General features: G+C 36.5%; 1 protein-coding gene across 2 annotated transcripts in view; it reads left to right on the plus strand.

Annotated features, from left to right (window-relative positions):
* The window catches only part of ADGRA3 (adhesion G protein-coupled receptor A3), a 49,826-nt gene that overhangs the window by 13,666 nt on the left and 20,333 nt on the right, over nucleotides 1-15,827 (plus strand). For both annotated transcript variants that reach the window (XM_071743834.1, XM_071743837.1), the window contains exons 2-8: nucleotides 999-1,070; nucleotides 3,682-3,753; nucleotides 5,092-5,163; nucleotides 5,369-5,440; nucleotides 7,433-7,593; nucleotides 8,494-8,707; nucleotides 9,632-9,796. In XM_071743834.1, the coding sequence (XP_071599935.1) occupies nucleotides 999-1,070; nucleotides 3,682-3,753; nucleotides 5,092-5,163; nucleotides 5,369-5,440; nucleotides 7,433-7,593; nucleotides 8,494-8,707; nucleotides 9,632-9,796 (828 nt within the window). The remainder of the gene's footprint in view (nucleotides 1-998; nucleotides 1,071-3,681; nucleotides 3,754-5,091; nucleotides 5,164-5,368; nucleotides 5,441-7,432; nucleotides 7,594-8,493; nucleotides 8,708-9,631; nucleotides 9,797-15,827) is intronic.

Genomic DNA, 15,827 nt, shown 5'->3' on the forward strand with positions numbered 1-15,827 from the left:
GTGTTGACTGCTATTTCAGTTTTGTCCTGGAATTTTTTGAGTGAAAGCTGGAAATAATTAAGGCAGTACAAAATGGCTTTAGTGTGAAAAGTATTTATGTAAAATATGAATCTTCCATCTGGCAAGAGATCATCTAGGTTTCTTCACGTTGTAAAGAGAGGGTAGGTAGGGATTGGTTACTGCTTGTTTCAGCATAAGAAGTGGGGAGCATCAAATGAAACTTGCAGGAGCTGTGCTCAGGACGAATGAGATGAGGTGTTTTTATTGAATGGAGCTGTACTGTGAACCCTTTCATAAGGAGTGTTGTGGATGTATAGGAGTCCTAAGTAAGAGATCATCCGGTTATAGAAGGGATTTTCTCACTTGAGGATAATTTGCATCTGCAGATAGCTGGGACAGGAGAGCAGGGTATTGGGCTAGATGAGCTTGATCCAGTTATTCATGTGGAAGAGGCACCTTGCAGTTGTGTGGTCCTTTTAAGAGAGGAGAAGATACAAGTACAGGAGTGCTTGCTGAGCTGATTTGCAGATGTTTTCAAAAGATTGCATCGAGGGGAAGAATGAATGTGAGAAGGATGGCTGGGAAAGGGAGCACAAGGTGGAGATCTGAGTGTGAGTTGCTGAGGGTGGCAATTGGAGAAAAGGGAAACTGTTGATATGCTGCCTGGTTTTAAAAACAATGTTGAATGTGTAGATTGCTTGCTTAATACTTCGTTTCCTATTACACCAATTCTGATGTTTTGTTATGATAATCCCAGATGGGTGTACTTTCTTTCATATGTTAATTATGTAAACTTGCTTGATACTTAGGGCACATAACATAGAACATCCTCTTCTTCATATTTAAGCAGTGCTGCTATATGCATCTCAGTGAGACAGACATTGTAGTTGGACATAAAAGCTATTAAACAAAAATATTTACATGAGAAGTGTGAGCTGCAGCAAACTATTTTGTTACCAAATTTGTAATATATTGTTCTTGTCTGGTTTTGTTTACAGGATTCTGAGTAACAATAAAATAACAGTGCTGAAGAATGGTTCCTTCTCTGGATTACACCTTCTTGAGAGATTGTAAGCAATTCTTAAAAAACTATTTCCACCTTTAAAATTAAGTGATATACAGTTTATGATGCATTAATGGTTCTGAGAACAAAACGTCTTATTATTTTTATGTTGGTTTTATTTTGCGACTGAAGAGTTAACAAAGTCAAATGTTCTCTTCATTAATAAGAATGTCAAGTAACAACATAAGGGGATAAGCTCACCTGCAGGTGTGATTGGGGCAGTTTCAGTGGAAATTTTCACTGGACTTAAGCGTTTGCTTAAGTGTTGCTAGTCTCATAATATGAAAATTTAGGTTGTAAAGAAAATCTTTAATTTCTTGTTGAAGTGTCACACCCTTTGTGAAACACTTGTAAAGCATGTTTGTAGAGGAAGCAGATCTGTTTGAGCCTCTAAAAGAGGCTACATTCATTGTAAGTTTGTTGACACTTATGTTAATGGTTTTCCTTCTTACTTTACAACTTCATTATATACTGAATGGATTGGGGGCAGGAAATGGGAGTGAGTCTGAGTAACTGGGAGTAACTCCTTGGACACCTTGTGCTTCCTGTTTTCACTTTGGCTTTCAGATGATATGATGCCTATGGGATAAGAAAAAGCTTTGTAGGTTTTGTTACAGTCAGCTTTTTTTTCCAGGTCAGGATTGGCAGGTTGATCTACCTGGGAGCAAGCAGAAACTTAAGAGATAAGGATTTTTCTAGGCCATTTGACTGGGAAAGTAGCCAGTTTCATAATAATCTCACAACATTTAGGAAGAGTTCCAAATGACTTTTGGCTTCAGGGGATTAAAAGTATTTTATTCTCTCTCTAAAATCTGAAGGTTGCAATCCTGGTCACCTGGCCTAAATAAATTCAGACATTTCCACATGCCAGAAGAAAGATTTGTCGTCTTCACTGGCAGATGAGCTTTATTGTAGAGATAAACCATTGTGCCAAGGAAGCAAGGTTATCAGGAGAGATGGCATTCTAGATCTTTACACATTATTTTAGCATCCTTGCTTACGTAATAAAGGCATCTGCTGACAGTTGTTATTTGTTGAAACTTCTTACAATTTTCAGACAGGAAATACTTGAAACTCCAATTTTGAGCTGGCGATTTATGTTTGCTCTGTGACTTCAAATCTCAATTTTCTTTGAAATTACAAGAACCCAGTTTTCTTCCATTTAAATCCTGTTTTATAAGGATTTTAGGTTATTTTAGTAACTTATTTCATGAAAAGGAAAAGGAAGCAGTAAGGCAGACATCATTGCTATTTATTGAACTGTAAATGATGACAAGGTTTTACCAATGTATCTTTAGAATATACCGATATATCTTTCAAAAGGGAAAATATGCAGTGTGTTAGGCTAACAAAATATTTATTTTCGTCATCCTCATCCACTTCTCAGGTAATTTCCAAAGGATGAGTGGAAAAGATAAGGGGGATGTGTGCTTCTAGTCTGTGCTGGAAAATCTGTGTTGTGAAATTCAATGCTTTGGAGTATTCTGAATTGCTGAAAAAAAAGAAATTACTTAAAGAAAAAAGATATTCTGGTCTGGGTTCCAGCTTTTGTTTAGTTCATGGCAGTGTTATCTCTATCATTATCTTTCACTGAACTTTTTTGCATTACATTTGCAAGAAATTGAGTATTTTAGTTCTTCAGTACATGTTACAGGTGGTGTGATGTGGTAAGAAGAACAGCAAAATAAAGTGTTTTAAGTTGCTGTTGATCTCTTTAGAGGCCAGGGGATATCAAGAGCTTATGTAAGAACTTTTCAAAAAGTCAATAGATGATTCTTAGTAGCAACTTCTAAATTTCCATCTGTAACTTATCCAAGTCTCATATTCAGCTTTTGTCCCCTTCCATGGTTCCTTATGAACCTTGGTTTGCTTACAAAACCATCACTTTTAATAGAAATTACTGATTTTCTTTTCAAGTGCAGAATGTTCACCTATTACCAAGCAAGGAACCATTTTTCTTTTAGTAATAAGTGCCCATGAAGTTTCAGATAATAGTATAGTGAAAATCTTGAGTGAATAAGGAGGCAGAAATAATTGTGGCATTCAAGCAGAGATAAAGTTTGTTGCAAACCGTAGATGCTGACAGATCTTTCTGTGACCTTTCAAATTAAGCTGTATCTGCAGAATATGTATATAAAACACCTATACCACTTGTATAATTAATAAAGCAGTTTAATGACTTAGTTTCATTACATTTCTCTGTACAATCTACTATTCTGGTAATTTAGGTTTAAAAATCTGAGCTCAGTTTCTTCACCAGTTTTATTTGGAATTCTCAGCCAGGGCTTTGGGGCTTTGCTTTTGTGCTAGTGACATTGGTGGAGATTTTCAATGTTGCTTCTGTCATTTATTTTTAGGAACTTGTTTTCCTTCTTTTTTAGATGTTGGGCACTACTGAGGTATTGAAATTGGGTAGGCTGACAAAGACTACACTGTGCTAAACAGTATTGTACTGTGCAGTGAGCAGATGTTACACCCTGAGCAGCTGTAATCTCTTCTGATGCTGTTGCATAGTATCTTTGACTCCATACCCTTTCATGTGATAGGAACTGATAGAATATACAAAGGGATACACATGCTGTTTATATTCCTTTCTTTTTTTCTCTTTTTCTCCACAGGGACCTTAAGAACAACCTGATTAGTACCATAGATCCAGGAGCTTTTCTGGGGCTTTCATCTTTGAAAAGACTGTAAGTAATGTATCTAGCTAGGCAGTTTAAATGAAAAAAAAACCCAACCCTGGAAGTGAAGTAAGTCTTAGGTTCTGGAAATTTAGACAGTGAAGCTATTACATATATTAAAAGTTGAACATATGCTGTCTAAACTTATACCCACACATATGTGTATGTGTACAACAAACTCTGCTTTCAGTCTTACGACTGAGGAACATCTGCTGCTTGTGGCTTGGCAGTCTCACTTCTTCTTACTGACAGTCTCCTGTGTTCTTCCTCCTTTTTTTGTATTTTGTTGACTTGAAATGTCACTGGGTAAACATTCGGTTTTGATGCCATCAAGTCTTGCTTTGTTAAATGTTAAACTCCATGTTTTGTTGTGTTTTGTTTTGTGGGTTTTTTTCCAAAGGTCATAGTGGAACAGAGAGTCCCTTGCTATTAATACTACACTGAAGTTACAAAGTTACAGAGCTGCTAATGTCGCTTTATTGAAGGCTGTGCCAACATCCCTCTTAACACATTTTTGGGGGATCTATACCTGGTCTGTAAAAGCTCTGTCCCAGATGAATTTTTTGTTCTGTTTTGGTTTGGTTTTTGGTTTGGTTTTTTGTTGTTTTCTTTTTTCCTTTTTTTAAAACAACAGATTTTCAGAATATCTGGGGCAGCTTTTAGGTCAGGAATTTCTCTGCATCCTCCCCCAATCTTTGGTCAGCATACAGCTTTTCTTCTTAAATTTTTTAAATATATATATTAATTTGTCACTGATTAGATGATCCAGCTCATTTAAAAGGAAATCGTGTTGATAATTGCACTTTTGAAAATGTTAAAAATAAAACCAAAGAACCAATTCTGGACCATTAATACTTGCAAGCTTAATTTTAATTCCTTCTAGAATTTCTGGCAATTTCATTTGAGAACCACGTTGTCAAATATGTAGTATTTAAATAAATATCTTAATGTAAATACAGAAATGGTTATTTTAATGTATAATAAATGCACTAGCACAGGTCTCTCTGGCATGTCAGAAATTTAAGTGATGTAATGCATGTGTTGAATACATGGTACAAATGAAAATTCATAGTCATGTAAGCCAAGCCTGTTCTAAGGGGATTTACTGGTAAGTTCAGGCTCATTTGATTGTACATGGGCAAACCATTTTTACTTGAGAAATGGAATAAGGATTCTGTGTGCATGTGTGTGCACTTACATAGTTTTACCTTTTGGGTTTTGCTGAAGAAGACTAAATGTATTTCTGATGCAATCTGGAATTTTAGTTGTAAGATGCCTGCTTGCAGACTGTATGTCATTTGGAAATAAAATGGTTTATCCTAATTTTTGCTTTTTTCCAATTTACAGAGACTTAACTAATAACAGAATAGGCTGCTTGAATGCAGATATATTCAGAGGACTTGTAAATCTTATTAGATTGTAAGTATAACTTGTTGAATTTAGCTTTTTAAGTTTTATTCTTATGAAAGTTGATGTTCTTTGCTTCGGTGGGAGTAGTCTAAGAGTACACTTGACAGGCATGCAGTGTGTCAAGACTGCAGGATAGTATTGTCTTGAGATTTTTCTTATTTAAATTGTCAGTTGCTTGAGCATGAGTTTAAGTCATGATGCTTTTATTTCTTAGGAATCTTTCTGGAAATCTGTTTTCTACGCTTACACAGGGAACATTTGATCATCTTAGTTCACTAAAGTCTCTGTAAGTATTTTTTGCATCTAATCTTAATTTGCATAATAGTTTGTGTTCTTAAAAAAATTATATTCTTGCATGTACTACATTTTTGTGTTTTTACTCTTAAACCTCATGGCAGTAGTTTCTTTATCTGGACAAGCTTATATGAAATGTACATACAGATATTTGGGTGCTCATATGAGTTCCTACAATGCTTGGAATTTGTTGCGTAGTTCTGAGGGAGCAAAATCTATACCAGCATCTGAGTTTCTGTAAGTTTTGCTTTGTATCCATCATTTGTTACTTTATAATAAATAAAAAGCATTGTACATCTTCTTAAACAAAGGGAACAAATAGGTTTAAGGAAGATCTTAGTCCTTGAAGAACAGAGTTTTGTTACACAGAACAGCGTTTACATCTCAACCTCATGTTATTTTTCTCTCCTTTAATTTCAGTAGAGTTTTAGTCTTCTGTATGGAAGTAAGTTAATGAAAAAAAGGTGTCAGTGCTGATAATTAGCTTGCATTTTTCCCTGGTATCTCTGACAGTTGGCTCACTCTACTGGGACATTTGAGAAAGCTCTGACTTCTGGCTTTGACATTGAGTTAATTTCTTGCTTATAAAAGCAAATACTTCTTTGCCTCATCCAGTTTCTTTTAATTGTTCATAAGTTGTTCCTGGTATTTTAATTGTGTACATAAAGGTTGCTGTCCAAGAACATCACAAGTCTGACAAAAGAACCTGGTTTTAACCATCGCTATTAAAAATGTGTGTCTGGAGGAATTCCTGTGAACAAACACCAAATGGCATTTAACAGGAATGTTGATTTATTGTTTGAAGTGCCTGTGATGTTTTGTTACCCTCTAGAGGTTTGCAAAAAGAAGAATAAATTATGCTTTCATTAGAGGTAAAAAACCAGTGTAGACATAGCAATGTGTTTTGATAGATTTTGATACATATTCTGTTATCTTTTCATTTAGCTGACTACGATAGAGACCAATGGGGGGATTTGGTCTGTCTTTGTAGTAGGAACTATTACATTATACAGAGAAGGCTTTATGCATCAATGAAAAGCATTATGATGTTCATATTAAGCAGTATAAAACTATCATTAAAATTGAGTGAATAGTGGTTCTGAAGAGAGATAGGTGGGAGGCTATTTTATTTCTGTTGATTTTACTGTTAAAGCATATGGGCCCCTCAGTTCAAGAAGGACAGGGAAGTGCTTGAAAGAGTCCAGCGCAGAGCTACTAAGATGATTAAGGGAGTGGAACATCTCCCTTATGAGGAAAGGCTGAGGGAGCTGGGTCTCTTTAGTTTGGAGAAAAGGAGACTGAGGGGTGACCTCATCAATGTTTTCAAATATGTAAGGGGTGAGTGTCAGGGAGATGGAGTTAGGCTTTTCTCAGTGGTGACCAGTGATAGGACAAGGGTTAATGGGTGTAAATTGGAGCATAGGAGGTTCAAGTTGAATATCCAAAAAATTTTTTTTACTGTAAGGGTGACAGAGCCCTGGAACAGGCTGCCCAGGGGGGTTGTGGAGTCTCCTTCACTGGAGACATTCAAAACCCGCCTGGACACGTTCCTATGTGATGTACTCTAGGTGGCCCTGCTCTGGCAGGGGGGGTTGGACTAGATGATCTTTCGAGGTCCCTTCCAACCTGTAGGATTCTATGATTGCTAAAGTGAAGCAGTGAAACATGTTCTTCAGTGTTGGTGATGCATATTAAAAATTCCTTGTTATTGCTCACTTAAATAGCAGAAACTCCCCTCCCTGAAAGAAATTACTAGAAATCAGGATTCTTCTTCTTGGGGAGTGTGTACTTCTGTTCTCAGACCATGACTTACAGAGCATTAGAAGATCTTCCAATATTAACTGATTGTCAACTCTGCTGTGTTGTGAGGTTTGGCTGCTTGTTGTCTGTGACAATGAGAGGCATTGCACAGCTGTTGATGTCAAGCTTTCAGACCTTGTAGGGGTTGCACTTTTATCACTGTGAGGACCTATTTTTGTTGCAGAGAATTTCAGACTGATTATCTTCTCTGTGATTGCAACATACTGTGGATGCATCAGTGGATAAAAGAAAGAAACATAACTGTACGTGAAACTAAGTGTGCCTATCCCAAGTCACTCCAGTCACAGATGGTGACTGGTGTTAAGCAGGAGCTTCTGACCTGTGGTAAGCACTCACAGCAGCTGATACTTATTTTCTAATGCATTCCATATTATGTTAATCCTAGTCCTAGTTAATCAAATTTTTTGCTTTCCCTGAAGTTTAGTGCTTCTGTGATAGTGTTAATAGATTCTTTTTCAAATGTTGATGCTCCCTCATTTTTCAGTGTTGTTTGCTTTTGGGAATAAATCATTGGTTATGGATGCTACTCTGTAGAAACTAAGGATGAGTAAAACTCCTCTTTCCTCCTAATCCATATTTTTCAGAGATATTTAGCCAAACTTCACAATGGGAATCAAACTGGTAATTCTTTGCCCTGGTCTAGCTCTCTGACTTCAGATATGCAAATTACTCCAAGCCCAAATTTCTGAAGTTAAAAGGTCTATTTTATGACTTATTTTCCTACTTGGTAATTATGTTGTTGACTAGCTTTCTCCCTGTGATGAAATAATGACCACTTTGCTTAACTCTTTTAATATAACATAGTTATTCCATTTGTCAAAATATTGAAACATGTATTTGTGATTTTCTAAATATTAAGAAACTGTGAAGAAATAAAATGCATAAATATATTTTCCTGCAAGTTTGTATTTTTTACTCTTTTGAATATGGACTAGCAAAACATTTTTTGAAAACATAATACATTAAAGGAATACACATTTTGTAAAAAAAAAGAGTTTGTATTTTTCAATATCCAATGCATCAAATATGGTTTTTGTGTAAATCTTGCAAGATGCACCTTGTTATTTATGGAGGTTATATATGAATAACTGATGCCTGGCTTAGGGTATTCTTCAAAATACCCTAAAATAATGGAGAAAACAGAATATAAATATGAAAATAACTGAAAATAATGTATAAAACAGATTCTCAATATTAATGGTGCTTTTATGTCTTGATTTCTAGAACCACCACTTGAATTACCATCTTTCTATATGACGCCATCTCACCGTCAGGTTGTCTTTGAAGGAGATAGCCTACCCTTCCAATGTATGGCTTCATATATTGATCAAGACATGCAAGTCTTGTGGTATCAGGATGGAAAGATAGTGGAAACTGATGAGTCCCAGGGTATTTTTGTTGAAAAAAACATGATTCATAACTGCTCACTGATCGCCAGGTGAATATATAAAGAGAAAATGTGTTTCCCACTCCCCACAGCCTTATTTATCCTCACTGAGTGAATGTATATAGACAGAAATATCCTAAATAGGGGAGCAGCCTGTGAAATTTCTTACATTACCAGGGTTTGGCCACTATTTCTAACTATCAAGTTTGAGGAGAAAGATCTAGGGATTTGGTTAGTCAGTGTCCTAGCTGCTTAAAACAGGGTTAGCTAGAGCAGGTTGCCTGGGACTGTAGCAGTTGGGTTTCAGTCATCTCCAAGGATTACCCAATGTGGTGCATGTAAAATGTTTGTGGTAGGATACATTTGTTCTCTTGGAACATTAAAATTATGAGAACAAGGCATTTAAGTGAACAACTAATGGGTTCTTCATTCTTCCTTTTGAGCACAGCACAGTTGGTAATGTTGAAATTCTCCAGCAGAGATCTATAATTTATTCTGCCTGCAGCAGATTTTTAACTCATTCAGCATCTGCAGTGGTTATATATCCTGTAATTACTTGTATTAGTAAATTAGGGCTTCTAACTGTATCACAAATTATGCATTTTGGATGTTGTTTTAATTTGGTCTCTCTGAAATAACTAAAAATTTGATGCTGAAGAGCAATGATAACACTTGGGGAATTTGAACCTCTCATCATTTCTTTCTGAAGTGTAGGAACTTTTCCCCATGGCTGTTCTTTTTCTTTCCTACTTTGGCAAAATTGAAAGCTAGGAGAATAGTAAATATTTATCTTAATTATGGTACATTGGTCGCAGATAGCTCTGGTTTTGTAAGATCACTCACAGTTGTATGCGATTTGTTGTTTCTTCCATTGTCTTTCCATACTTTATTCATGTATTGGTATGAGCTTATGTTTTTGTTTTGATTTTTGAAGAGTGTTGGGTTTTATTTGTTTGGTATTTTTTATCTTCCCAGTGCACTGACAATCTCAAACATCCAGGCTGGCTCCACAGGAAATTGGGGTTGCCATGTACAAACCAGACGTGGGAATAACACAAGGACAGTTGACATCGTGGTGTTGGAAAGTTCTGCTCAGTATTGCCCTCCAGAGAGGGTTGTAAACAATAAAGGGGATTTCAGGTTGGTAATGTAGTTTGGGTTCTTTTCAGGTAAACAGAAATCTGTTTAATTTTGATTTTAACTAAGATATTATGCTTTAAAGGCATGTATGTGGGTGTTCATTTGTAAATGGTACTAGATTTTTAGCTCTTCTAAAAAAATTAACATATGTTAAAAGAAGTACACAGAACTAGACAACAAAATGTTGTCAAGCCTCAACTCACATCTTTGGAAGAGGTGCAAGGTAAAACATGATATTTGAACTATACAAATGAAATTATTGGAGTAAAAGTTTTTATATGATCTTAACTTACAAGTTAAGAGTTGGGCCACATATTGACAAGGAAGGTTTCCACTGGGTTATCGCCATTTTTAAAACCCTCCTGCTCCTGTATGACAAAATGACTATAGAAGAATCATGTCATATAGGACTTTTTTCCCTGTATTAGAGTAAACAATATGAATGATGCTTCCTTTTAATGATTGTTGGGCCTGTAGTGGTAGGTCTATTCCATTGTGTTGGGTGTTACCGAGTATTTTATTTTTTGTTCTTACCTCTTCACCTGTTTTCCCTTTTCTGATCTTTCTGCTGCTGGTCACTCTAACAACACGTTACTCCTGGAGGTGCCAGCTGTAACAGAAAGCTTCTCTATAGATTCTCTATATGTAAGGTAATTCCCTTTATAACTACTCTGTTATACCTCCCTGCAGTAGCTTCTACTGAGAATTAGTGTATTTCATAGCATGTGTTCCCAGTACGGGTTGTAGGGTTTCTTAATGTAATAACTTGCTTTTACCCTCGTTTATTTTGACTTTTCTTATGCTGCTTGCATATGTCTTCTGCTTGATCTTTCATTTACATTTATAAACTTTTCTTTGCCTGTGTACATTAGAGGTCTTTAAAGTTGTCTTCTTTCTGTACAGCTAATCTGAGACCATTAATCTTTTCTTTTAAGAACTGAAAAGTAAGTTAAAGCATGTTGCTGGGACATAGTGTCTGGGGCAGAGAAGGCAAGCTTTCAAGTGCAGAAGGCCTTCTTCAGTAGTAGCAAAAATTCAGGTAAAGCCCTGCCTGAGAGCATTTGTTCTGAGTTTGTCTTTATCAGCTGGACAATTTGAGATCAGGATAGCTTGTGTCTTGATTATCCCAGAATCACAGAATGTTTAGGTTGGAAGAGACCTCCAAGATCATCCAGTCCAACCTTTGACTAACACCATAGTCAAATAATAAACCATGTCCTTGAGGACCAGGTCCAAATGCCTTTTAAATGCCTCCAGGGATGGTGACTCCACCACTGTCCTGAGTCATTCCAACGCCTGACAACCCTCTCACTGAAGAAACATTTCCTAACATCCAGCCTAAACCTCCCCTGGCACAGTTTCCATCCATTTCCTCTGGTCTTATCACAGTCACTAAGGAGAAGAGGCTGTTTCCCTCCTCACTCCAACCTCCTTTGAGGGAGTTGAAGAGAGCTATATATAAGGTCTCCTCTCAGCCTCCTCCAGACCAAACCATCTCAGCTGCTCCTCACAGGACTTGTGCTCCAGGCCCTTCATGAGCTTTGTTGCTCTTCTCTGTACGCTCTCCAGCACTTCTATGTCCCTCCTATAGTGAGGTGCCCAGAACTGAACACACTACTCAAGATGCAGCCTCACCAGAGCTGAGTACAGAGGGACAATCACCTCCCTATTCCTGCTGGCCACTGAGTTCCTAATACAAGCCAGGATGCCATTGGCCTTCTTGACCACCTGCACACACTGCTGGCTCATATTAAGTCGACTGTCAACCAATACCCCCAGGTCCCTTCCCAATTTACAGCTCTCTAACCAGACTTCCCCAGGTCTGTAGCTCCCCATGGGATTGTTATGACCCAGGTGCAAGGCCTGGCATTTGGCCTTGTTAAACCTCACACAGTTAACCTTGGCCCATTGGTCCAACTTAAGTCCTGCTGTAAGGCTTCCCTACCCTCCAGCAGATTGACACAGCCACCTAGTTTGGTATCTTCTGCAAATTTACTGAGGGTGCACTCAATCCCCTCATCCAAATCATAATAAAGATATTAGAAGAGGCTCCAGAACTGAACCCTGGGGGTCAGCACTTGTGACCAGTTGCCAGCCAGATTTAGTTCCATTCATGACTACTCTTTCAGGCTGACCATCCAGCCAATTTTTTATCCAATGCAGGGTATAATTATGCAAGCCAAGTGCCATAAGTTTCTGAAGAAGAATGCTGTGAGAGTGTCAAAAGCTTTACTGAAATCCAGATAGACAATGTCCACTGCTCACCCTTCACTCATCCTGAGTCATCTTGTTGTAGAAGATCAGGTTAGTCAGCCAGGACCTGCCTTTCATAAACCCACGATGACTGGAACTATATGAGGAACTATTAGTAAGGGAAATAGTGTTAAGGTCACTTGCTGCACAGAGGCAATTTGGAAGTGCTGAAGAGTTTTAATACTGTAAGGAATTTTTTATGTAAGAAACTTTGTGCATAGCTACTTTTTATACCGTGATGGTTTCAACTTCAGGGATGAAGTGACATTAGAAAATGAGAACATAAGATAAAAGGTGAAGAAAGTCAAACATGCATGCTGTATCCATCAAAGAACACATCTAAATCACTTATGCATTTTTTTATGATTCTAGTGTGAATTGTTCTTCTTTGATTTGCCATTAGAGGTGAAAACAGATGGTAAAGGCTTATTTCAAAGTGTTTTCCATTAAATTAACCTGTGCTGTTCAGTGTAATAGGATTTACCCCCTCTGGAATTCAGTAGAAAGAAATAAGATTTCAGGAAATGTTCGGCTTATCAAAAAGTTCATGATGTCAGGGTTTACTATAACAGACTTGTAGTTTAGGTAGAGTAATAATAAAGAGTAATATTTCACCTTTGAGACCATATGGAAATAAGGTTTTGACTAGTGAGAAAATGGTTCTGAGCAGATGGCTGTAAATGATCCTAGGTGAATTTGATTTTATAGCTTTTTTAGTTGGAACTGGTTAGTCATTTAAGCTTGGAAGCTTTTTCAAAACTAGCATCTAGATTTTTATCCCTTCAGAGATGGGAGAGCAAAATGTAGTGAAAGAGGACTTTTGTCTTCAGTGTTTTTTGGCTCAGTAATAATAGTTTGACATGACTTTAATGATTAGGCAGAAGCAGTTTTCCTCGTGGAATCTATTTTTATAAAGATTTAAATTTTCTTTTAATTCTTACTCAGATAATACCCCTCAATATTCTTGAATTGAAAAGTATGTTTGCATGATAAAATGTAACCTAATGTGTCTGCTTCAGTAAATCCTTCAACTGTTGTGTTAGAATAATTTTATGCTGGTAGTTGACAAAATTCTTTCCTGAATATAATAATTATCCTTTTGAAAACAGTTAATCATTGGGTGCAATTAATCAAAACTGTAATTCTCATGCTGAATTTAGAGAATTTGAGATGTAACAAGAAAAAGAATGTTTGAATACCTGTAAGCTATTGAAATTATGATATAAAAAAATAATTGTTACTGAAAGTTATTGTTTTAAAGAAATTAATACTTTCAAACAGTAATAAATATGCATGAAGGGAAGGATTCTTTTATAATCTCATGGTCTGGCTTTTTTTCCCCAAATGAAATTACAGTACTTAAATGTAAATGAACCATCTTTTCCACCACAGCTGTCTACTCTCATGTATATGTGATAAATTTTGAGCACCTAATTATAAACAGTGATGAAATAAGAGTGTTAATGTAGACCAAATTTGCAATTCTTTTGGCAGTTGGGTAAACTTACAGATATTCAAGCTTAGGCTCACACGGAATTCAGAATGCAGACAGACTTCTGTAGCCTTTATTTGCATGAGGAGAATTTTCATGTCACTTTTTGACCCCTGCTGGAGTCATGGCCTCTCTGGCTTCATTGAAAGTGAAGAGCTCATCAGCTCTGCTCCTACAGGTATGGGGAGGAAGGAGCTCCTGGTCCAGGTTAGCATTAATTTATAGAAAATTAGGGATTAAGGGAGGTATTGTTACATCTGGAATCTGGTCCCCCTCTCTCATTCATCACTGGGCTGTAAAGTACCCACACAAGGGGGATAATGAATTGGGGAAAAAGATAAGGATTTTGTGGGGAACAGTGTCCCTTCCCAGAGACATTGCATTTGTGGTGCTTCATGGCAGAAAGCTGGGAGAAAAATGGCCCACCTTTTACATCCTGTTTAGTAGAAAGCTTTCTAAAGCATTAGATTAATAATAAGTTTAGGTATCTACAGAAACATTTTACTAATTAAATTTGTTAGAAAGATAGCATAGACTCCATGACTGTCCTGCATTGCTAGTAAGTATTCTTCTGCAAATCATGATAGAAGATTATAAAATGCTGTACAGGGAGATTAATGAAATGTAAATGCAGTAGGAATAAAGGGACAGCAACAAAAATGAAAGAAATGGCTAAAAGCATAGGTGAAGGAGAAGAACAGGAAGAGAAAGCAAATAATCTTGTGATAATGTAATAACTTTTAAGTAGACACTGAATCTTTTTTTTTTTCATTTGATGGCTGTAGAAATTCCAGAAGATATATATATAGAACTAAGAAGTTAAAAATATAGCAATTAAATCTCTTCTGAAAATCTCATTTTTCATTTGAGTTGTAGTGTTTCACTGTCTCTTCCTAAATCTTTAGCAGTAAGTGTAGATGGTGAGTAAAGGAAGGGCACATGCCATTTTTTCTGTGACAATATTTGTTTTGGAGGTTGTGTTGTACAACTTCAGAACTGCAGAGATTAAATTATCATAAAGCCATGTGGCACAGTCTGTAAAATGATACATTCAGCTGAAACTGAGCCAGCTACACTTTAACTTAAAATGCTTTGGAAAGAATACAGCTTTTAGAAAACTGTCTGTAAAGACTGACACAGAAATCCCTTTCAAAGTGCCATCTTTCAACTGTATACAGAAATTTCAATATTGATAAAATTGTTGGAAATGATGTTTTGGCATTCCAGTGTCAGTGTTTCTGGAAACCTGACTGCATTCTGGAAGCTGAGGTTTGGGTGTATTATGCAAGGTATTTGTGAGCCTGCATGTCTTGTAACAGCTGTGCCAGCTGATTTATTAGTTGTCCTCGTATGCTTGTTTTGGCTTTATTCTCTGAAGACTCATTATGTATCCTTAAGAAGTAGAAATATACAAGTAGCTCATTGTTGTACTTGTTTTTACTCAGTTTGTGTTGTTCAGACTTCATTTCTATTTGCCCACATAGAAAATTTGGAGCCTTCATAAGAGTTTACATGTCTTGTATCCCCTGACCTCCTTCCTCCCTTCCCAGCAGATCCATAACTTGCTCTGTCTATGATCAGAGTTGACCAGACATGATCCAAAGTGATAATTTTGTTAGCTTGTTAGGGTACATGTTGTGTTGCATTAAGGTCACAAAGGTGGATGTGATTTTTTTTTTATTATTCTTTCTTTCTTTTTATTTATTTTTTTTTATTTATTTATTTTTCCTAAGGAAGATCTTTACTCTTTCAGGACAGTAAGCAAAATTCTACTTTCTTAACATAAGTTTTCCTATCAATTTCATTTACTATTATGTTTGGTTGCAAACTTGTTCAATGTTGTACTTTTACTGTTGCTTAGGTTCTGTCCCTGTAGTCTTCTGTTCTTAGCTGCAATTTAGTATAGATACCAATGCAGGCATTTGAAAGCTACATTGGTGCATGTGAACAGGACAAGTAGAAAGCTTTCAGGCATTGCTACTATGTATTTAATGACTGGTTTTATAGTGTTAATACAGACTTTTTGACGAGGTGGGTCAGCTTTTGGTATAAAAATTACAAACTATTTTTAGCAACTTTATGAGTAGCTTTTTCTCTCCACCTGCAACCTCATGAAAGAATTCTTAAAAGCGTTCTAGCCTTAGAGCTCATTTTGTTAATAGTACACAAATATGAACAGCTTGAAAATACTGAACGTGAGCCAAGGTGGTCCTTTAAGTAGTTTAGAGATGCTTAGTTTTGAGCGTCTCTTTATTTCATGTTGTAGTGCTTAATCCTTTTATTTAC

This window comes from Heliangelus exortis, chromosome 4, assembly GCF_036169615.1.
Source record: "Heliangelus exortis chromosome 4, bHelExo1.hap1, whole genome shotgun sequence".
NCBI lineage: Eukaryota > Metazoa > Chordata > Aves > Apodiformes > Trochilidae > Heliangelus > Heliangelus exortis.